General features: G+C 46.2%; 1 protein-coding gene across 4 annotated transcripts in view; it reads left to right on the plus strand.

Annotated features, from left to right (window-relative positions):
- Positions 1-491: 491 nt before the first annotated feature.
- The window catches only part of LOC121008636 (neurabin-1-like), an 84,391-nt gene continuing 60,679 nt past the window's right edge, over positions 492-24,203 (plus strand). The window contains exons 1-2 of one of the 4 annotated variants that reach the window (XM_040441301.1): positions 492-744; positions 2,830-4,541. In XM_040441301.1, the coding sequence (XP_040297235.1) occupies positions 3,012-4,541 (1,530 nt within the window). In that variant the 5' untranslated portion in view covers positions 492-744; positions 2,830-3,011. The remainder of the gene's footprint in view (positions 745-2,829; positions 4,542-24,203) is intronic. The other 3 variants (XM_040441298.1, XM_040441299.1, XM_040441300.1) reach the window with 3 other exon arrangements.

Consider the following 24,203-nt stretch of genomic DNA (forward strand, 5'->3'; position numbering starts at 1 on the left):
TTGGTTCTGCTGGGGCGGTATAGTGTTCTGCACTGTGATATTTGGTTCTGCTGTGGCAGTATAGTGTTCTGCACTGTGGTATTGCTGGCTCCACCTACATATGTTGTTCCTGACTACTTGTGTTGCCCACCTTCTGTCAATTTGGGCCCACCTACAACATGGGGCCACTTTTAGGTTTTTCCAGGGCCAGTTTAAGTATGGGGCGCCCCGCTATAAACCCACGCCTTTTCAGAAGTCTTGTTTCAGGTGCGGCACACCTTCTATCTTTCACGCTGCAGAGGACGTGCGGTGTGAACACCACGCTACAAGGCTGGCCGGGGACTGCTCTCGACCTCTCACAGGCTGTCAGTGTTATGCAGGCGGGCACGCGCAGCGAGCCTCGGGGGCGCGCCTTGGGAAGTTCTCCTGGAGCCTCTTCCTCCTCCTCCTCTTCTCTGGCCTGTGTCAGAGCCGGAGCGGGAGTGCGCGCCGCCGCGAGCTCCGGATTGGCTGGGCGCCGTGGACGCGCGCGGCTTGGCAGTTAGTTATTTGGGAAGAACGAGGAGGAAGAAGAAGGAGTCGGAACCAGGGGGAGGAGGGAAAAGTGATGGCGGCACGGCTAAGAGTGACATAAGAAGCCTTCCTTAGCACCTAGTACTCTGCCTCCCCCCGCGAGACCCGGTTGTATTATTCCTTGGCTTCGTATCGCTGCTCGGGACGGGTCCATCGCACGCTATTAGGAGGGGGGAAATAACAGGAGTTCAGGTAACTTTGTAAAGTTCTCTTGGAGGTCGCATGGAGCGGGCAGAGTGCGTGTGAGCTCGGGCCGGTCCTGGGGGTGTGCACCGCTTTGTGCTGGAGGGGTGGGGGTGCTGCTGCTGGGGGCTCCTAACTTCCAGCCTCTGGCGCAGTGATCCTTGTGCTCCACTTCCCCCGTTTGCTCCTCTGCATCCACATCCATTGTGTGCTCCTCATTGTCTGCAGCCGCTCACCCGGCTGGGCTGCCTTCCAGGAAGACTTGGAAGCCCTTTGTAGGACTTGAATGGAAGCCTGGGTGCCTTGTGTGGTGTCACAGCAAGTTCAGGAAGCCGCAGAAAAGCTGTAAATGATATTTTTATAGCATCCCTGTGAGAAATCTACCATAATGATGTGTACTCTGTGCCTGGTGGGGGTTGTAGTACTAGGCATGCACTCCATTGCAGAGCGTTGAGGCATGCTATGTGTGCCCGTCAAGATGCCTGTCATTTGGCATACTGGGACAATGACAGCGACGCATGACAGTCCGTCAACATCTGCGCTGAGCGTCAGATTGCACGTCTTATCAGTACCTTGTGGAACTACAAGGGACAGCAACTCCTGATGACTTCTTGATCTTAACCCTTTTTATTGGGCGTGCCCCTTTTCCGGATCGGGGCAGCCTAGGATGTCATGTTAAGCACATGCAGCCCAGTTACTATATATATTTCATATATAATAATGCTTCCTATGAACTTGGTTCCAGTGTGAGAGTCCCACTGGGGACAAGGACTGGTGTGAATGGTGACTCTCTGTACGCCGCTGTATAAGCAAGGAAAAAGTAAATGACGGTGCTAGATATCGGCAGCAGGTATGAAGCGGTGTGGTTTGCTGCCTATAAAGTATTCCAGCCAGAAGCACTGGATAGGTGATAGATGCTGGATCGGTGTGGTCTGACTGCCGGGACCCCCGCTACTAGGGGGAGATTGAGTGGAGCAGTGGTTGAGCATGCGATCTGCCTCTATTCAAAGTCCATGGCACCGATGGAAATAGAGCTCTAGTACTTGGTGGTGTTGGTGGTCACCTAATACACCTATACAAGTGTATGGAAGTTAGGGAAGCGGCGGCGCACCGTCCGCTTGGATGTTTTCACAGTTCTGACCATCACAGGCCGCCGCAACCAAGTCAGATGTTTGTCCAGGCTTGTCTTGAAAATGTGAGGCCTTGGGGTTGTCTGAGCTTTTGATATTGATGACCTGTCCTTGGGATAGGTCCAAGTACAGCTGTTATTTAATGGATGGCGCTATGTTTGGAAAGGCCTCCTCAAAAAGCTGATCGGCGGGGGTGTTGGGTGTTGGACCCCCCGTCAATCTGCTATTGATAACCTGCCCTGAGGACAGTTCATCAGTATAAAAATCTCGGAAACCCTTTCAATATTGATGATGTATCTTATCCGGTGCCTTCTCAAACAACTGATCGGCAGTGGTCCTGGATGTTAGACCCCCACTGATCTGATACTGATGACCTATCCAGAGTAACCTCTTGAAAACCCCTTTTAAATACAGTGAAACCTGTTTGAGACGACCACTGACAGTTGCTCTTCTACTAGGGCGGTCTTCTCAAAGAAGATGACCGGTTTACATAGCCTATAATGGAACTGAAGATCTTTCACCACTTGAGATGAAATTGTCTTCTGGACAGGTCTCACTGTGTGTTAATTATACTAAACATAATTGAGGAACTGATCCTTCATGTCACGGTTACTTTGGTACAGAAACATCTTCTAAGATGGTTTGTCACTTGACCCTTCTCAATACAGACAGGGAACCTTCGGCTCCCCTTAGTGTTTGGAGTTCCTGGTCCCGTTTTAACCTTGTTTGGCTTCCTGTTAGGTTATTGGAGTGCAGCGGGTCATTTGCAGAACATTTTTATCCTTCATTGTCCCCTTTTATTCCAGATCTTGTACAACTTTGCTTTTTTCCCTCCAGCATTTGGTGGTTCTCTCTCTGCTATGCAGATGTCTCTATTTTGCACAGTCTTGTTACAAAGCTTACGACAAAGCATCATGGAAAAATGTTTTGTTCCCCTGTATGATTTTGTTCTTCTTTCGTTCAGCAGATGGTCGTCTTGTGGCAATGAAATTAGACAGACAGCTGAGTGCGGAGGGAGTGATTCACTGCTCGGGATTTCCCATGAACCCAGCGCTGCATTAATTCCTATGATCCTTGCTGTCCATGCAGAAAGGGGAGTGACGACGTACATTTTCTCAAGTGGGCCAACTTTGTGACAAAAAAAAAATGATGAAAACAGAAGGCAAAGGGGAGCGGACCCTCAGGAGTGCGTCTCCACACAGGAATACTTATAAGTCTGATTTCCACGCTATCAAGTGTTCATTTGATGGGGTCAAGCCAGAAATCTCTCCAAAGCCTACGTCTTTGAAATTAAACGCTAATGGAGCACAAGGAGACCTTAACCGAGGCCGTGCCTCGTATGGTAATAGGGTGCATAAGATCAAGAATATGTTCATGCAGATGAGCTCCTCTCCTCCTGATCCGGTGGAAAGCAAACTTATAAAGCCCGAGGTTTCTTCTCCACCGACCAACACTCATGTAAGCGTGCAAAAGAACAATGCCTTAAACATCAGCCCCGATGTTCCGGGTTCAGATAAATCGGTCAATACGGTTGAAGAAGTAGATTTGGATAAAGTAACTTTGGCGGAGAAATTTTCAGAAACCAGAAAACTATTTGAAAGAAATCTCAACCGCCAGGCTACTTTCGACAGGTCTTCTCCAACCAAGGAGGACAAGGTGATCAGGCTTGAGCATAGACATGGATCTGTTGAAATGGAAAGTGCCTCTTGTGATCATAGCCCCATTAACGCTTCAACAAAGTCCAACACGTCTACGTCCTCTGAGAACAGTCAGTTTCATGGTCACAGGTCAACATCTTCATCATCCTCTTCCTCCTTAAATGCGGGACCCATAAGCAGGAGATTAGAAAGTTTTCTTGCCGACAGTGACGGAGAGGAACCTAAAGACTTGTCCAAGACTAACGAAATTCTAATAGAGTCCAGCAGTACTGCTTCATCTGTGACCGTAAACCACTCTAATTCCTTGACCGATACAGGACTAAATAATGATGGGACCAAAAACATTTCTGCTCAGAATCGAAAGGTAGGAGAGGACCTGAGCTTGGGTGGTGATCAGGCTGGAAAAGATGAATCCAGTTCTCTTCAGAATAACAATACGCTTCCGGGTACGAAAGGAGATGTTTCTGAGGATTCTGCATCTAAAAAATCTCAGACTGAGATGGTGCGAGCGCAGCTGGTGGTTCTACAAAATGAATCTTCTGAGAGTGAAGAAGATGGAAACTTAAAAGATGATGTCTTTGAGGACATAAAGGCGCTCGGTCCCAAGCCATGTCTCAATGACAGCCTCCAGATCGCAGAGAGAAAGTTCAAGGAAGAAGAACATAATGCTCCTGTGGACGAGGTAACAAACGCTCGCACGGAGGTTGTCATGAAACCAGCAGATGAAGCCCAAGAGGAGGTGGACAGTGACGAGGAAGATGGAAGCGAATTTGAAGAACAGATCGATAACAACAAAAACGTAATAAGATATTCTACTGAAGCTTTTGGTATTGAAAATGCAGCCTTTGATGATGACCGAGACACTGAAGGAGAACATCCTACAACTGACAATGAAAAACTTGTGGTAGATGAAGACGCGGATTATGACTTCAGCGATTATGAGGAAGTACCCGGCCTGTCGGAGGAAGAAGACCTAGCCCTGGCAAGGAAAGTAAAGTTTTCCACAGCTCCAATTAAGGTATATATAGTATTATTTCTTTTATCCCCAAAAAATTACAAAAGTTAGTGTTTATTTTATTGGTTATTTTTGCTATTGTCTATTTTATTTATATATTTTTTAAACTTCTTCATGTTCAGTATTTAAATATGTTGGAAATATGGGACTTTACAGTTTCTTTCCAAGTTTTTGTCTTCATGTTTGAGTCACGACTGATGTATCATGACTTTCTGAATCATCAGCTGCGGATGAATGCTTTATGACACGTGCCAGTAACACAACAATTAACTTGTCTTAAGCTGAATTCACACTGCATTTTCAGTGTCCGTTTGACGTATGTGCCAGGAAAGCTTCCAGAGCGTACGTCAGATTTATCCCCAGTCCTGAAGAGTGTTTCCTTTGGCCTCTGTCGGGCTGGTTTACATCAGTATACCTTATTTTTAAAGGGTTTGTGCCAAGTTTAGAGGTTATCCACTGGATAGGGGGTAACTAACTGATCGCTGGTGGTCTGATCGCAGGGCGAGTGGGCACCCCAAGAGCAGGAGTCCCATTCCCCTTGTCTGATGGAACTGCCAGTCAAGTATGCACCCTGCCACTCCATTCATTCTTTATGGGAGTGCCAGAAATCTCCAGTGCTGCCATAGAGTATGAATGGAGCGGCAAAGTGCATGCCTGACCTGCTGCTCCATCAGATCGGGAGGGATCGGGAGCCCTGTCCTCAGGATCGTGGGGGTCTCAGCAGTTGGACCCCCCCACACACACACACCTGTGATCAGTTAGTTATTCCCTGTCTTCTAGATAGGGGATAACTTCTTAACTTGACCCCTTAATTGTATGGAATAGCATAGTTTGCGGTGCTGTTCCATCAGGCAAAAAAAACCAAAACGTATACTACATGGTGAACATTTATTTAACTTGCATGCGGTACAACTACATGACACTACGGGGGAGACTTATCAAGTCAGGCGCTTGTCTTGATATCCCCTGCGCCGCCGGAGGATGCCCCTAAGTTAGGTGCATGCCTCGTCATAAATTTGGCGCTTCCCCCTGCAGTCCGTGCACCTAAACGGAAATCTATGGCAGCTGAGAGCTGCCGTAGATCTCTGGCTTCATTAGCGCCAGAAGATAAATTTGTCGGAGCAGTCTGCCACGCCCCCTGTAGGGAAAGTGTCGAGGGCGGCGTAAAACTTATAGTTGCACCTGTGACTTTTTAACGCCATTTTTCATTAGCAAGGGAGAGGATTCTTCCCTTTATATGCCTATACAGTGGCATGTTCTGGGAAATTCTTCTGACTTGCACCGCCTGCGTAAATTGCAAAAGCAGTGTGAATGGACCTCTGCTGGCTCAGATTTTTGATGGACAGGGTAGTTAATCCAGGACTTCAGAACACGGACAGCACACTGACGTGTGAATGATCCCTCAGAACTTCAGTGAGCGCCCTGTCCCATTGATCGTTCACCAGGCAGAGCTCTGTAGTTTTAGTAGCCGCTGTTTCTGATATATAAACGCTGCGGAACCCTGGCAGGTCCCCTACGCAATGGGCAAAGCTTTCTTCAGCTGTTCCCAGTGGATGAAGACGGACGATCAGTGCGGATCCGTTGTAACAATGCCTGTCCTTGTCCGCCAAAGGGACAAGAATATTACGTTTTATTTTTTTTTGTGAAGCGGACATACGGAAACGGAATGCACACCGAGCCATTTCATCAGTATCCAGAACCTGGACAGGTCAGGCATGCACCATCCGCACCCTCCCTGTTCAGAGTGACATTACACCAAGGAGTCTTGTACTACCTGCCAGGGAACGCCCCTCCAAATTCTAGAGGACCTGCAGTCGTGGAAAAGCTGGATTAACATTTACAACCAGAACAAGCTTTGTAAAGCTCATGAGAGCGCCCGCTTCACAATTCGGCAATGGAAATCCTAATTATTAAGTGTATAGGTGTAGTGCAGGGTCCTCGGGACCCGCCTACCGGTCAGGATTTGAGAATATCCCACACAATGAACACCTGCGGTAAGTCCTGATGAACTGACACTAATTATATCGCCTGCTCAATACTAAGGAAATCCTGAAAACATGACCGGTAGGTGGGTCCCGAGGACCGGAGTTGAGAAACCCTGGTCTAGTGCAATGTAAACATGATCATTACCAAACTGTGACATAACGTAATAACATACGCTAGCAAGTTATTAACCGCCTGTATCCATCAGATGAACCATTGTGTGGTACTAGTCATCGCTGTTTAAAAATAATCTGACACTTGTGTGTGTAAGGATCTGTTCACACTAGTGGTTTTAGGTGTCCACCGGTGGCTTCGGTATATCTGAGGACAAGATTAATACAGCTGCTATTCTTTGTCACAAATTATGGAATCGTAATAGATCCTCTTTATAAGTCGAGACTGTTTAGGCTACTTTCACACTAGCGTTAATATCTTCCGGTATTGAGATCTGTCATAGGGGCTCAATACCGGAGAAGAACGCTTCCGTTTTGTCCCCATTCATTGTCAATGGGGACAAAACGTAACTGAACAGAACAGAGTGCGCCAAAATGCGCTTATACCGCAGAGCAAACCACAGTATGCTGCAGTTTGCTTTCCGTCCTGGGATGCGGAGCAAAACAGATCAGTCATGACACACAATGCAAGTCAACGGGGACGGATCAGTTTTCCCTGACACAATAGAAAACTGATCCGTCCCCCATTGGTTTTCAATGGTGTTCATGACGGATCCGTCCTGGCTATGTTACAGATAATACAACCGGATCCGTTCACGGATGCAGACGGTTGTATTATCAGTAACGGAAGCGTTTTTGCTGTACCCTGCCGGATCTAGCAAAAAATGCTAGTGTGAAAGTAGCCTTAGCTGTTCTAGCTCTTTTATGAATGGAAGCTTCATCCTTCATATAAGATAGGGCCAGGGGCTATCCATAGTATTCAGTATATTGGGCAGACTAGATGGGCCAAATGGTTTTTATCTGCCGACACATTCTATGTTTCTGTTTCTTGAGCTCTGTTCATACTGTAGCTTTTTTTTTTTTTTTTTTTTTACAGTACTCGTATACAATGTTATGCCATACAGTAGAATACCTTAAAGGGGTTGTCTCATCTCAGACAATGGGGGTATATTGGAGCCCTGAAAGTGGTGGTTGGCGCACTGCGCATGCGCAGCTGCCCTCCATTCATTTCTGTGGGGCTGCCGAAAATAGCCGAGCACTGGCTTATAGAAGTGAATGGAAGTGGTGGACAGTCATGAGCGGTGCGCTCCCATTCACTTCTATGGGGAGAGCGCTTGGTGGTGGCCGGACCGGAGTCCTCCAGCCACCACTTTGCAGGGCTCTTTTTAGGAGATAGGTGCGGGTCCCACCTTGCACCTATCGGAGAATAGGGGCATATCCTAGCGATATGCCCCCATTGTCTCAGACGAGACAACCCCTCTGCCGTCCCCTCTGCACTTGGACATGGTCAGACAGTGAAAACCTCACCAGATCTGGCCCTGACTTCTCCTAAAGTCTCAAGCTGGGCCGTGCGCCTCAGTATCTGGACAGGCGCAATACAGGAGAGGATCACCGGCAGTTCTCTTCTGTGCTGCCAGACTCTTTCCAGCAATTTCAGAGAGAGCAGAGCCTCTAGGTGTAATGACAACGCCCCCGTTGCTCCTAGAGGCTCATTTGCATATATTAAAACATCATTTTTCTCAGCAATGCGGACACATATGAACATGGGACCAACACAGATGCCTTCAGCTGCCCAGCGCACATGTAACGGGTCAGCCAGTGTCATAGGTACCACATGAAATGGACCAGACGCAGTTACAGACAATAAGAAGAAGAAAAATCACACCAGCAAGGGACAAGACACCTGTAGGATGCTTACATTTTTCATTTTTGATGAAATTAATTCTGCGATTGAACAGAACATTGCATTCTCTTACCACACACTTGTAAAACTGCAGAAATGGTTTCCATGGAAACCCAACTTTATTCACCCCTTTTTTAAAAAAAAATTTATGACATGCGCGGAGAGCGGTATATTACGTTACATTGATTAATGGTGTGGAGAACGCTTTGGTCAGATTGGTTACACCGTATCTTTGCTGACTATACCGCAGCTGCTATCTGCAGCCATCTGAAAGTGCAGCTTTTACACCATCTGGATTTAAATGGCGCTGTATACACGCATGTGCAACCTTCCCTCGCATGCACACACAGGACCACATACTAATGGTTATAATGCAGTGTGAATAAAGCTATTTTCACATATTCGGCATAGTCTTCTGGCAGCTTGTTCCGGCATAGAATGGCAGGAATCGGCCAGACAAAAAGCTGCTGCGTATGTCCTCCCCCCGGACCTAATCCCAGCATATTTGCAGGGTAACAGCTGGACCCCATTTTAGTTTATGGGGCCGACTGGCATTCTGCTACCATTTGGCAACGCCGGATACAGAAAGCTCTGGCAGGCTGTTCTCTACATACGTGAAACTGACTTTACTTGTCCACTTTTGTTTTTTCCACCCCCCAAAAAGGGGAAAATATTATATAAACCTTTTCTTTATACCTCTCCTCCCTGCCTGAGCTGACCATAAGTCCAAGTACAGGCCACAATACAGAATGGAAGACAATTGACCATTTGGCATTGAATGAACCAACATCTACAGTTGCAAGAAAAAGTATGTGAACCCTTTGGAATAATATGGATTTCTGCACAAATTGGTCATAAAATGTGATCTGATCTTCATCTAAGTCACAACAATAGACAATCACAGTCTGCTTAAACTAATAACACACAAAGAATTAAATGTTACCATGTTTTTATTGAACACACCATGTAAACATTCACAGTGCAGGTGGAAAAAGTATGTGAACCCTTGGATTTAATAACTGGTTGAACCTCCTTTGGCAGCAATAACTTCAACCAAACGTTTCCTGTAGTTGCAGATCAGACGTGCACAACGGTCAGGAGTAATTCTTGACCATTACTCTTTACAGAACTGTTTCAGTTCAGCAATATTCTTGGGATGTCTGGTGTGAATCGCTTTCTTGAGGTCATGCCACAGCATCTCAATCGGGTTGAGGTCAGGACTCTGACTGGGCCACTCCAGAAGGCGTATTTTCTTCTGTTTAAGCCATTCTGTTGTTGATTTACTTCCATGCTTTGGGTCGTTGTCCTGTTGCAACACCCATCTTCTGTTGAGCTTCAGCTGGTGGACAGATGGCCTTAAGTTCTCCTGCAAAATGTCTTGATAAACTTGGTAATGAATTTTTCCTTCGATGATAGCAATCCGTCCAGGCCCTGACGCAGCAAAGCAGCCCCAAACCATGATGCCCCCACCACCATACTTCACAGTTGGGATGAGGTTTTGATGTTGGTGTGCTGTGCCTCTTTTTCTCCACACATAGTGTTGTGTGTTTCTTCCAAACGACTCAACTTTGGTTTCATCTGTCCACAGAATATTTTGCCAGTACTGCTGTGGAACATCCAGGTGCTCTTGTGCAAACTGTAAATGTGCAGCAATGTTTTTATTTTTGGACAGCAGTGGCTTCCTCTGTGGTATCCTCCCATGAAATCCATTCTTGTTTAGTGTTTTACGTATCGTAGAATTGCTAACAGGGATGTCAGCATATGCCAGAGACTTTTGTAAGTCTTTAGCTGACACTCTAGGATTCTTCTTCACCTCATTGAGCAGTCTGTGCTGTGCTCTTGCAGTCATCTTTACAGGACGGCCACTCCTAGGGAGAGTAGCAGCAGTGCTGATCTTTCTCCATTTATAGACAATTTGTCTTACCGTGGACTGATGAACAGCAAGGCTTTTGGAGATACTTTCATAACCCTTTCCAGCTTTATGCAAGTCAACAATTCTTAATCGTAGGTATTTTGAGAGCTCTTTTGTGCGAGGCATCATTCACATCAGGCAATGCTTCTTGTGAAAAGCAAACCCAGAACTGGTGTGTGTTTTGTATAGGGCAGGGCAGCTGTAACCAACACCTCCAATCTCATTCATTGGACTCCAGTTGGCTGACACCTCACTCCAATTAGCTCTTGGAGGTGTCATTAGTCTAGGGGTTCACATACTTTTTCCACCTGCACTGTGAATGTTTACATGGTGTGTTCAATAAAAACATGGTAACATTTAATTCTTTGTGTGTTATTAGTTTAAGCAGACTGTGATTGTCTATTGTTGTGACTTAGATGAAGATCAGATCACATTTTATGACCAATTTGTGCAGAAATCCATATCATGCCAAAGGGTTCACATACTTTTTCTTGCAACTGTAAGTATTTTTATGGCGTATCTATGCAGAATCCTAAATGATCTCATGTTTAATGTTGATGCACCAGGTTGGTGGTGGGGGGCACAATTGGATCGATTTGATTTCCATTTGTTGAAGAAAAGTGCTCAAATAACAAAAAAAACGATCTCCTAAAAAAATCTCTTGATGCCTAAATTCGTACTTCCTTAGGTTCTGTTCACTTCTGTATCATGGTTACCATGATAGACCATGCAGTCTGGGAAGTCCCGGCTCCAAGTAAATCTAAGATCTGTAGAGCAGCTACGTATTTCAGGCAGGCGTTGGGCCACAACCGTGAACCTCAGAATAAGTCCTCAGTTTTGGGTGCCTTTAGAGGAAAAAAAAAATTAAACTGAATCATACATCAGGATTTTCTCAGATGGCATTGCATACAAGTCACGGGATTACTAACACCCATGGACGAAGGTCTAGTTCTCAGCCACAATAGAACGTTGGAATGATTCAAGTCCTAATAGGATTTGTTGTCATAGATGTGTTTGTAGTAAAGTGGTCATTAATGAGTTGTTCTGGGTAAAGCTGGATATAAGTGGGATGCAGACATGCTACTTTTATGAGATTTTCATAAGGCTTGACAAAATGTCAGGGAAGGAGGTCACACATGGGTTACATGGAGCTCGGCCAACCGTTACGAATACAGAAGTCCTCCAGAGTTGATGGGCAGACCTACAAAGGGAATCTTAACTGCTTCCTAGCTATGGCTCCCTGCTTTTGATCATCTTGGCTACTCCACTGCGCTCCCAGGATGTCCTTTTCCATCTTAATGCTGCTGAACCCAATTGTTGGCTTCGGAGGTGACCTGCTCCCCTTGTGCCATGTGACCGCTTGACATGACGCAAGGGGAGAAGGTCACCGCTGTTGCAGCAGGGTCAAGACGGTAGTGGACAACCTTAGAGACAGGGGAGAGAAGGAGCAGTGATCTAGTGCCAGGAAGCGGGTGAGTAGGCTTCCCGTCGCAGGTTTCAAACCTCTTGATGGTGGCCGTAAACATTAGATTATGTTAACCCCGTTTCCTGTGCCAGCGATTCTGTCCCCACATGCAGGTTCGGGCGCAGGGCTTCCTCACTCCTCCCCACTGCTGTACGCTGTGCTGACCCGGCGTGGACAGCGGGGTTCTTGGCTGTGGTTTTTGGGGTTCCTGCCTCCAGCATCTCCCTCTTGGCTCTTAGCAGAGCTTGCACTTTGGCTCAGAGTTCCTTGTATACATATAGGGTGTGTGCGGGCGTGTCTCTTCTCCTTATGTGAGGCAGCATGCGGACGCCTCCTATTTTCCCTAGCCTATGACTGGTCTGCAGAGGGTATTTAAAGGCGCCTCCTTCTACAGGAAGGCGCCTGAGCAACTAACTGTCTGCTTTCTGTCATTACTGTTTACCGGACCCTGCATCTTGTGTAACAGACCTTGCCTTTTTGCCCTGACCTTGTATCTTGTCTTATGGATTTTGCTATCTTGCCACCTTCCCTGACCTCGGACCTCATTTACGGACTTCTCCATATTGCTGCCTGCCCTGACTTTGGACTCTGTATCCCGACATTGCTTTGTCTCCGTATGATCAGCTTCTGGCCACCTGGCACCCTCTGGGTGTCCTGAGCCATCTGGAGGCCAGTCCAGTGGGTCCAAACCCAGGTTCTCATTTCCTCATGTTCCAACCCCCCCCTTCAGAGGTAGGGTTTGGTGTACCCCTTGGGAAAGTATATCCTCACCATCAAAAGTATTGTGAAGAACGAGGGGTACACTTAGTCCTCCCCTCTGAGGAGGTTGGTCACTTGGGACAGCGGGTTCGCACCTGCTGATCATTACAGATTAATGTTGGCCAAACCCAGCATGAGTTGTAGGTTGGTGAACGAGTGCTGATACTTCAGGCAAAACTGACTTATTTTTTATTTATTTTCTGCTGAAACAGATATACTGCTGCTGTCACCTCTAGTGTCTTAGAACCAATAGCATAATCCTTATTTTGCCGTCTCTAAAGACTTGTGTATTTCAGCATCTTCCCTCTGCCCTAGTTCGCACATGCCTCTGAATGGCCTTTTCATCCTTTCATTGCCATGTTTGCTTTGTGACTTTGTTCTTTCTAACAGTATTCCTTTTTTTTTTTTTTGGGTTTTATATCTGTATTTTCTATGCTGACTTGCAGCTGTGCTTAGCGTATCAAACTTTTGAGGTTTAATGCTAGACATTGAGGTTTTTATCAATGCAGTGCTTTTTCTCTGAAATTCTCAGGCTGAAATAGGCACAGGTCCCTCAACAAACTTTGCATAAGTCAGTAGTAAAAGCGAATATAAGAAACTTTGCAATAAATCTTATGAGAGAAAAACGCCTCTTTCTCCACTTACCAGCCATTTCTCTATACTCTCCTCCATTTGAACGGATTATTCACCCTCTGTTCATTGATACACCAGACAGATTATCAGCTCACTGAGGGATCAGGTTACATGAAGCCTGTAAAAGTCAGCGCAGTTTCAGAAACCTCTGGTACTCCAACTATTGCAAAATTACTTTTAGCATGCTCTTCCGACTTTTATGGTGGTTTTGAGAACAATTTATCAGGTCTGCATGCTGGGAGTTGTAGTTGAACAGCGCCAAAGGTTGCTGCACCCTGGTCTGTAGAGAGGGAAGTGAGAGGAGGAATGAGCTGCTGCATGTAGACAGAGGCAAGAAGACACCACAAGAAGCTACATAGGGCTCTAGTAAGCTTTTTTATCTCTCCTCCGGGCTGGATACACAGCCAGACTGCTTAGTACTGCTGTATAATATCCTCCTGATCGTGTGCTACAGAGGTATAGGGGAGCAAGATCTCCTCCTCTTCTCTGTGTGTTGTGTATGGAAGATGACATAGTAGCTAGTGTCCACTCTCTCTAGCTCAGGGAAACTGACCAGGTGCTATTATAGTGTGGAATATGGTATAGACATATTATATGTGCCATATTAAATATTGTGAATTATTCAGAGAATACTGCTACGAGTCTACGACTGATATCTAACTCATACGGAGGAATGCCAGTCTCAAACTACATTATGCTATTATAGTTTGCTGGCAACCGAGACATACATATTATAGTGTGCAGTCTTATTATAGTGTGCCATGTGTTATAGTAGCATTAGCTGCTGCCCGGGGAGCTCGCAACAGTCCGGTAATTGGGCCTCCTGGATGATTGACGGGCTGAAAACGAATGAACCATTATAAATGTCTACATATCATGGCTTCCACAAAAACAATTGTGTAATAGGCAGGCCCTCCCTCTTTATACACTAGCTCCACTTTTTGTATTTAAAACCTTTTATAAAATCTTGACTGTCTTTTGATTATTTTTGTTTTTACTTTTAGTGTATGTGATCTGTCATTGTAAACGAAAAAGAAGCAAAAAAAAAAGTTACAAGATGAGTCATTGTGCTTATCTTATACTATTTGCTTAGTGTGTTTCCCCCCCCCCCCCCCCAAAGTAACCTCTCAGCTAGCTATTAGAGCGTTGTAGTGCTGTACACTACAGGATGCTTTGTAGTAGGAACCATGTGGAGTCACGTGTGTGTGTGTGTGTGTGTGTGTGTGTATATATAATGATGGAGTGTAGATAAACCATTGACACGCCTAAAAATCTTCACTTTGGATGTGAATGGAGATGAAAACATGCTTCAAGTTAGAATCGGTAAAATGTGATAAAGCCAAAGCACTAGAAATGTTGTAACATAGTTTATAAGGCTGAAAAAAGACATCTGTCCATCCAGTTCGACCTGTTATCCTGCAAGTTGATCCAGAGGAAGGCAAAAAAAAAAAAAACTGAGGTAGAAACCAATTTTCTCAACTTAAAGGGGTTTTCCGGGTTCAGAGCTGACCCCATACATATGCCCATTTTCACCCAGGCAGTACCCCTGACTTGAGCATCGGAGCAGTTCATGCTCCGATGCTCTCCTTTGCCCTGCGCTGAATCACGCAGGGCAAAGGCATTTTCCGGGGTTCCGGTGACGTACCGGGCTCTCCATGGGGCTGGCAGGTGGAGGCTTCCGCCCAGCAGTGAGCCCGTTGGCTGTAAAACGGCTAGGGCAGCGCTAAAGCCCGCCCATCAGAGCCGGTTACGTCACTGAACACCCTGCCGGGCGGAAGCCTCCGCCTGGCAGTGTGATATTGTAAACAAAAGAGTTGAATGAAATGCTCCGACGCTAACATCAGGGGGGCTGCCTGGGTAAAATTATGGGCATATCCGGGTTCAGCCCTGAACCTGGACAACCCTTTTAAGGGGAAAAAAAAATCCTTCCGAACTCCAATCAGAATAACTCTCTGGATCAACGACCCCTCTCTAGTAGCTATAGCCTGTAATATTATTACACTCCAGAAATACATCCAGGCCCCTCTTGGACTCTTTTAGTGAACTCACCATCACCACCTCCTCAGGCAGAGAGTTCCATAGTCTCACTGCTCTTTCCTCCAGACGCAGAGGATGTCCCCTCGTCACAGTCCTGGGGCTAAATAGATGATGGGAGAGATCTCTGTACTGACCCCTGATATATTTATACATCGTTATTAGATCTCCCCTCAGTCGTCTTTTTTTCTAAAGTGAATAACCCTAGTTGATAATCTTTCAGGGTACTGTAGTCCCCCCCCCCCCCCCCCCCCCAATTCCAGTTATTACTTTAGTTGCCCTCCTCTGCCCCTTTTGATGCAACCCATTATCTTATTGACCTTAGCAGCAGCTGCCTGACACTGTTTTCTACATCTTAGTTTGCTGTTCACTAAAATTCCTAAGTCCTTTTCCATGTCAGGTTCACCAAGTGTTTTACCATTTAGTGTATACGGGTGACTTGTATTACTCCTTCCCATGTCCATAACCTTACATTTGTCAGTGTTAGGCTACTTTCACACTTGCGGCAGAGTGATCCGGCAGGCAGTTCCGTCGCCGTAACGCAAAACGTATGCCAACTGATGGCATTTGTAAGACTGATCAGGATCCTAATCAGTCAGAAAAATGCATTGAAATGCCAGATCCGTCTTTCCGGTGTCATCCGTCAAAAAGGATCCGGCATTTATTTATTTTCTACTTTTTTTACGGTATTTTGAATGCCGGATCCAGCACTAATACATTCCTATGGAAAAAAATGCCAGCATTCCGGCAAGTCTTCAGTTTATTTTGGCCGGAGATAAAACCGTAGCAAGACTGAACTGAAGACATCCTGAACGCTCCATTCAGAATGCATGGGGATAAAACTGTTCAGTTCTTTTCCAGTATAGAGCCCCTAGGACGGAACTCTGTGCAGGAAAAGAAAAACGCAAGTGTGAAAGTAGCCTTTAACCTCATCTGCCACTTCTCTGCCCAAGCCTCCAGTCTATCCAGATCCCTCTGTAGTAGTATACTGTCCTCTTCCGTGTCAATTACTTTACAACGTTTAGTGTCATCTGCAAAAACTGATATTTTACTGTGCAAGCCTTCTACAAGATCATTAATAAATATATTGAAGAGAATAGGGCCCAATACTAACCCCTGAGGTACCCCACTAGTGACAGTGACCCAATCGGAGTATAACCACCCTCTGTTTTCTATCACTCACTTACTTACCCACATACAGACGTTTTCTCCCAGTCCGAGCATTCTCATTTTATATACTAACCTTTTATACGGTACAGTGTCAAATGCTTTGGAGAAGTCCAGATATACGACATCCATTGATTCGCCGCTGTCAAGTCTAGAACTTACCTCCTCGTAGAAACTGATTAAATTAGTTTGACATGACCGATCCCTCATGAAGCCATGCTGATATGGCGTTATTCGCTTATTTTCTTTGAGGTACTCCAAGATAGCATCTCTTAGAAAACCTTCAAACAGTTTACCCACCACAGATGTTAAACTTACCGGCCTATAGTTTCCAGGCTCTGTTTTTGGACCCTTTTTGAATATTGGCACCACATTTGCCATGCGCCAATCCTGTTGGACATTCCCTGTCAGTATAGAATCTGCAAATATCAGAAATAAAGGTCTGGCTATGATAGATCATCAGTTTAAAGGATAGTTTAAAAACTGCAGAACCCCTTTAAGCTTTTATTCCCCTAAGGTATGTACCTCTCTCAATTAGATTTTAGGATGCTTTTAAAGATATCCCATTTTGTGGCTGTATTTTTTTTATTTTTGAGGACTTTGTCCCAGTTAGTTAGGCCTATGGCCTCTTAGTTGGCTAAATTTAGCTTTTTTGAAGTTTTGGTATTTTTGTTCCTCCGTGTAGAAATGCTCGTTTGAATGATAATTGGAAGGTTATTACTTTATAGTCACTATTTACCAGGTGTCCCTCGACCTGCACGTCTGTTGTTCTGTCAGGTCTATTGGTTAATACTAAGTCCAGTATGGCCGTCCCTCTAGTCGGGTCCTGAACCAGTTGGGAAAGGTAATTGTCTTAGGTTATTGCCAAATAACCTGTTTCCTTTATGAGATGTACAGGTTTGTTTCCCAGTGTATATCTGGGTAGTTGAAGTCCCCCATAATAACCACCTCATTATGATTTGCCGCCTCGTCTATCTCGTTTAGAAGTAGATTTTCTGTGGACTCTGGTATATTAGGTGGTTTATACACTGCTCAAAAAAATAAAGGGAACACTTAAACAACACAATGTAACTCCAAGTCAATCACACTTCTGTGAAATCAAACTGTCCACTTAGGAAGCAACATTGAGTGACAATCAATTTCACATGCTGTTGTGCAAATGGGATAGACAACAGGTGGAAATTATAGGCAATTAGCAAGACACCCCCAATAAAGGAGTGGTTCTGCAGGTGGTGACCACAGACCAATTCTCAGTTCCTATGCTTCCTGGCTGATGTTTTGGTCACTTTTGAATGCTGGCGGTGCTTTCACTCTAGTGGTAGCATGAGACTGAGTCTACAACCCACACAAGTGGCTCAGGTAGTGCAGCTTATCCAGGATGGCACATCAATGCGAGCTGTGGCAAGAAGGTTTGCTGTGTCTGTCAGCGTAGTGTCCAGAGCATGGAAGCGCTACCAGGAGACAGGCCAGTACATCAGGAGATGTGGAGGAGGACGTAGGAGGGCAACAACCTAGCAGCAGGACCGCTACCTCCGCCTTTGTGCAAGGAGGAGCACTGCCAGAGCCCTGCAAAATGACCTCCAGCAGGCGACAAATGTGCATGTGTCTGCTCAAACAGTCAGAAACAGACTCCATGGGGGTGATATGAGGGCCCGACGTCCACAGGTGGGGGTTGTGCTTACAGCCCAACACCGTGCAGGACGTTTGGCATTTGCCAGAGAACACCAAGATTGGCAAATTTGCCACTGGCGCCCTGTGCTCTTCACAGATGAAAGCAGGTTCACTCTGAGCACATGTGACAGACGTGACAGAGTCTTGAGACGCCGTGGAGAACGTTCTGCTGCCTGCAACATCCTCCAACATGACCGGTTTGGCATTGGGTCAGTAATGGTGTGGGGTGGCATTTCGCCAGCCCTCCATGTGCTCGCCAGAGGTAGCCTGACTGCCATTAGGTACCGAGATGAGATCCTCAGACCCCTTGTGAGACCATATGCTGGTGCGGTTGGCCCTGGGTTTCTCCTAATGCAAGACAATGCTAGACCTCATGTGGCTGGGGTGTGTCAGCAGTTCCTGCAAGACGAAGGCATTGATGCTATGGACTGGCCCGTCCGTTCCCCAGACCTGAATCCAATTGAGCACATCTGGGACATCATGTCTCGCTCTATCCACCAATGTCACGTTGCACCACAGACTGTCCAGGAGTTGGCAGATGCTTTAGTCCAGGTCTGGAAGGAGATCCCTCAGGAGACCGTCCGCCACCTCATCAGGAGCATGCACAGGCGTTGTAGGGAGGTCATACAGGCACGTGGAGGCCACACACACTACTGAGCCTCATTTTGACTTGTTTTAAGGACATTACATCAAAGTTGGATCATCCTGTAGTGTGTTTTTCCACTTTAATTTTGAGTGTGACTCCAAATCCAGACCTCCATGGGTTGAAAAATTAGATTTCCATTTTTTTTATTTTTGTGTGATTTTTGTTGTCAGCACATTCAACTATGTAAAGAACAAAGTATTTCAGAAGAATATTTAATTAATTCAGATCTAGGATGTGTTATTTTTGTGTTCCCTTTATTTTTTTGAGCAGTGTAATAAACTCCTATTAGTATTTTATTATTGTTTTTGCCTCCATGTATTTCTACCCACAATGACTCCACATGTTCATGTCCCTCACTTATATCTTCCCGGACTGTGGGCTTTAGACAGGACTTTACATAAAGGCAGACCCCTCCCCCTCTCTGGTTTTGACGATCCTTTCTAAACAGACTGTAACCCTGTACATTAACTGCCCAGTCAGTTATCATCCAGCCATGTCTCAGTTATTCCCACTATGTCATAGTCCTCCTCACACATCACTAATTCCAGTTCCCCAGTTTTATTAGTCAGGCCTGGCAGTATACATACATTTGAGAGGTTTATGTATTTTTTTTTTTTTTTCCCCTACACCTTTCCTTCTGAACTGTTCTAGTCCCTCTTTCCATTCCTCCCCCAGTCCCACTACCTTGCCCCCGGTCTCTATCTGCACTATCTTCGCCTCCTATAACATATTTACCCTCCCCCCGAGTCCCTAGTTTAAACACTCCTCCAACCTTCTAGCCATCTTCTCCCCCAACACAGCTGCCCCTTCCCCATTGCGGTGCAGCCCGTCCCTACGATAGAACCTGTACCCGATAGAGAAGTTGGCCCAGTTCTCCAGGAACCCAAACCCCTCCTTCCTACACCAGTTCTTGAGCCACTTGTTAATCTCCCGCTGCCTTTCTTGTGTGGCTTCTGGTACAGGCAGTATTTCGGAGAACGCTACCTTTTGAGGTCCTTGCCCTGAGCTTGTGACCTAAATCTCTAAAATCATTTTTAAGGACTCTCCACCTACCTCTAACTTTGTCATTGGTTCCGATATGGACCATGACCGCTGGATCTTCTCCAGCCCCTCCCAGGAATCTGTCAACCCAATCCGCGATGTGTCGAACTTGAGCGCCAGGAAGACAGCACACTGTTCGGCGATCACGGTCTTTGTGTCAGATCGCCCTATCTGTACCTCTAATAATTGAGTCTCCTACTACCAGCACCTGTCTGGCCTGCCCTGCTCTCCTGGTTCCCTGCCTACTGGAGCTGACATTCCCCTGACTGGCAGAGGTGGTGTCTGGCTGCAGCAGTGCTGTCCCTGGACTGACACCCCCCCCCCTCATCTGCCAACCTGTTTGTCAGACAATTTTTGCTGGTTTTAACTAAGTACTACTTGTAACACTATTGCTTTGTGTGGATTTGACCAGATTCTAGAAATCTGTTACTCACTTGGTGGTTCAGGATGTTCTGCTGTTATGACGTTCACGAGGAGCGACTCCAGAGAGCAGTCTGACAGTATGCTCTGCAGTACAGCTTGCATGTGATTAATGCGATGGAGACAGCTTTCTCTAGGAAGGGAAAGTGTTACAACATGTCTGCTTTTTATAGGACCATTCAAGAATGACTGTCAAAGACCATTGCTGAAAGCATGTAGAGAATTGTAAAATGTTCAGATAAGTGACCGATGAACGTAACGTCACTGACATAGGAAAAGCTGAGAAGTCCACGGCTCTCACAGGAGTGCTGCTGCCTTCTGAAACAGCTAATCGCCGGGGTTCCTGGGTGTTGGACCCTCACCGATCAGATACTGATGACCAGAGGTCGCAATAACGCTGGTACAAGCGTCATAGACGCCTGTTCAGGCCACTTTACTCCCTGGAAAAAGTCTATGACGTAACAATACACCTTCGATTTTTTTTTTTCCCTGCCATTCATCAGTGCAGTGAACGGCACGGGCAGCGCAGCGATGTGGCTGCTGCCTGAAACAACCAATGACAAAGCTCCTTACAGTAAGGAGCTTAGTGATTGGTCAGTTTGAGCGGGCTGCCGGAGCCTATGGCACTCCGCTCTGAAGTAAGGAAGGAGGTGCACGCGATCGTCACTGGCGGGGTAAGCGGCCTTGCTGCAGCGCCTTGTTTTAACTTGTTCAGCCTCACATGCTGTATGAGCCTAATCCGGCTATGAAGACACATGGATATGTGAGCTATAGCGGTGCTCGTCCTCGGTGTGCGTCCTGTCCAGGACCAGCCCTGCTAGTAGTAACTGTTCGGTAACGCCACATTTCGCACAGGTTACCCATAAGTGACGGCCGGCAGCATGGTCAGTGTTGTGTCACTGACAACGTTTCAGTTTCCCGCCCTTATCTGTAGTGTACAGCTCCTAATGTGCAGGCATCGTGCGTCATGAGGACAGGAGTACAGTACAGCTGTTACCTATAGCAACCGGAGACGGCCTGTTCTGTAATTAGAGGAAGCAGCCACAGTCTGTTCATAAGTCATAACCCCATCAACCACATTACCCCCAGAACAGGACAAACCCTTTAAACCTCATAAAATCGGCGCAACAGTGTCCTCGGCGGTGCCGACCCCCTCGGCGCAACAGTGTCCTCGGCGGTGCCGACCCCCTCGGCGCAACAGTGTCCTCGGCGGTGCCGACCCCCTCGGCGCAACAGCGTCCTCGGCTAAATTTTTAATTGTCTAAATTTGCTTTTTATGCATGGAAGACAGTTCTAGTAATGGTTTCCCTGCATAAATAACAACCCCTTAATGTTATGTAGTCCTTCGTATTAACTATTTGAATTACTGTAACTTTCGTACTCCTCAAAGGCTGAAAATACTCCTCAAAAATGGTAAGAGGAGTATTTTTACTCTTCCAGAAAAAATGTAGCGCGACCTCTGCTGATGACCTACCCAGAGGCAATCTCGGGGAAACCCTTTTTAGGCCTCTTTCACATGTCTGTGACAAGATGTTCATTATTTAATCTGGGAAGGATCTGTGTTTGGTCCGCGTGTCCGTTTTTTGCCCTGTGTGTGTCATCTGTATTCTACATACACTGCTAAGCTGAAAATTAGTCTCCAGAGCACATCCTACCAATGGTTTGTGAAAAAGACAGACCAAACATACACTCACCTCAAGAATTATTAGGAACACCTGTTCTATTTCTCATTAATGCAATTATCCAGTCAACCAATCACATGGCAGTTGCTTCAATGCATTTAGGGGGGTGGTCCTGGTCAAGACAATCTCCTGAACTCCAAACTGAATGTCAGAATGGGAAAGAAAGGGGATTTAAGCAATTTTCAGCGTGGCATGGTTGTTGGTGCCAGACGGGCCGGTCTGAGTATTTCACAATCTGCTCAGTTACTGGTATTTTCACGCACAACCATTTCTAGGGTTTACAAAGAATGGTGTGAAAAGGGAAAAACATCCAGTATGCGGCAGTCCTGTGGGCAAAAATTCCTTGTGGATGCTGGAGGTCAGAGGAGGGGGTCCAACACCGTATTAGTATGGTGTTCCTAATAATTCTTTAGGTGAGTGTATATGCCATTTGTGTTCCATCCATGGTTTTCACCGACACATAGACTATAATGTGGAGGGGGGATCTGTAATCATGGGCAAAAGTAGGGCATTATTTCGTGCCATGGAAAGCCACTGATGTGTGAATACACACAATAAAGCGGTTATACAACCCCTATAATGCCCCCCCCCCCCCTTCCCCCTCCATTTCCCGGGCCCCTCGTATACATTATATTACCTGCTCCCTGGCACCCGGAGTTGCACAGGATCCCTGCACAGCCGCCACTTCATCTCCCCATTGCGCCAATCAAAACATCCCGTGACGGGGGGAGCAGCCAATAGCAGGCCGGAGTAGGGACGTCACCCGTGATACTAGGAAGGCTCGTCCCCATCGCGGCCTGCTATTGGCTGCCCCCCCCGTCCTGTCACCGGATGTTTTGATCCCCCTGCAATGGGGAGATGCCGCGGAGGCCATGCAGGGATCCGTAATGACGTGGGTGTCGGGGAGCAGGTAAGTATAATCTATACGAGGAGCTCGAGCATTGGGGGGTTATTATAGAGGCTGGTTTTATGGGGACAGCACATGTAATTCACTGAAGTGTGAAATTGGCCTTAGGCCTCATGCACAGGACCGTTGTGTGTTGTGCACGGACAGCCATTGATATAACTGCCTTTTCTTGTCCGCATCTTTTGCGGCCCCATTGAAGTGAATGGCTCCGCATCCAAGCCACAAAAACTGCGGCTCGGATGCGGACCAAAACAACGTTTGTGTGCATGAGGCCTTAAATGATGTGTAAATTTGGCATAGCATTAAAGAGTTAAATGCCGTATTCACCTCTGCTACGTCTGTGTTTGTCATTGATGCCATGTGCCGCCCTTTTCCTTCCACCTAAACTAAATATTGATTTCCCTTTTTCTCCCAGTTTGTTTGGCACGCCTTAACCTACCAGGATAATCCCTATCATTTGGGAGATTGGTTTCGCCTGCAAACTTAAATGCTTGAGAACGAACATTTTAATTTGCTTGTAAATGAAGAACTAAGCGTTAATTGTGTGCGGAGAGGCATTGTGCTTCCCTGATCCCTTTGTGTGTCTTCCCAGCTTCGTGTCTGTGTTTGCTTTTTCGCCTTTGAAGTTTATAAGAGTTTCTCGTAAAGTTTGTGTAGCCGCACGGTATAAGGACTGGGAGGTAAAGCGACGTCATTACTGGTACAGCCCAATGGGGAGGACAGATCACTATTATGAGTCCAGATTGTGTGCGGCTGACGTTTCACTATCAGCACTGTATCCTCTGTGTTTGAGGACTTGCATAATAACTATGGGGGAATAATCACCCATAAATGATAAGACTTCTCTCAAAACGGCAACTCAAGGACTTCTATGCGTCTACGATACTGTCATGTCTGTTTCTGAAAACTCTAGCTGACAACCAGTATGACTCTCATTACAACTCCCACTGTCACATGGGTTGTCACTGGGTTGCCGAATTGGTGGTGTGTTTTTTTGTTTTTTTTTTTGTTTTTTTTGAAGCTAAAAGGGGTTTTCTGGGACTTAAATTGATGACCTTTCCAAAGGTTAAGTTCAGCGAGAGAAGCGTTAGTGGGAATTCACGCGCCCAACGAGGACACTTCTTCAGCGCAACTAAACGAGCACAAGGATGTAGTTAACCTCTTTTTTTATTTTTAATTTTAATTTTTTTTGAAGGACCTTCAAAAATAAGAGGTTAACTACATCCTTGTGCTCGTTTAGTTGCGCCGAAGAAGTGTCCTCATTGGGCGCGTGAATTCCCACTAACTCTTCTCTAGCTGAACTTGCTCTACATGCCTCCTGGGGGCCGGCAACCCCTCTTAGTAAGGATCAGACGACACTGGCAGCACCAACCCCCCCCCCCCCCTTACTTTTACCTGTGTACACTAGGGTTGTGCCTTTGCTTGCACTACTTCACAAGGTTAGCCTGATCATCTATGTGATTCACGCTCCAAGCATACTGGAAAGAC

Source organism: Bufo bufo, chromosome 7 (genome assembly GCF_905171765.1).
Source record: "Bufo bufo chromosome 7, aBufBuf1.1, whole genome shotgun sequence".
Lineage (NCBI taxonomy): Eukaryota > Metazoa > Chordata > Amphibia > Anura > Bufonidae > Bufo > Bufo bufo.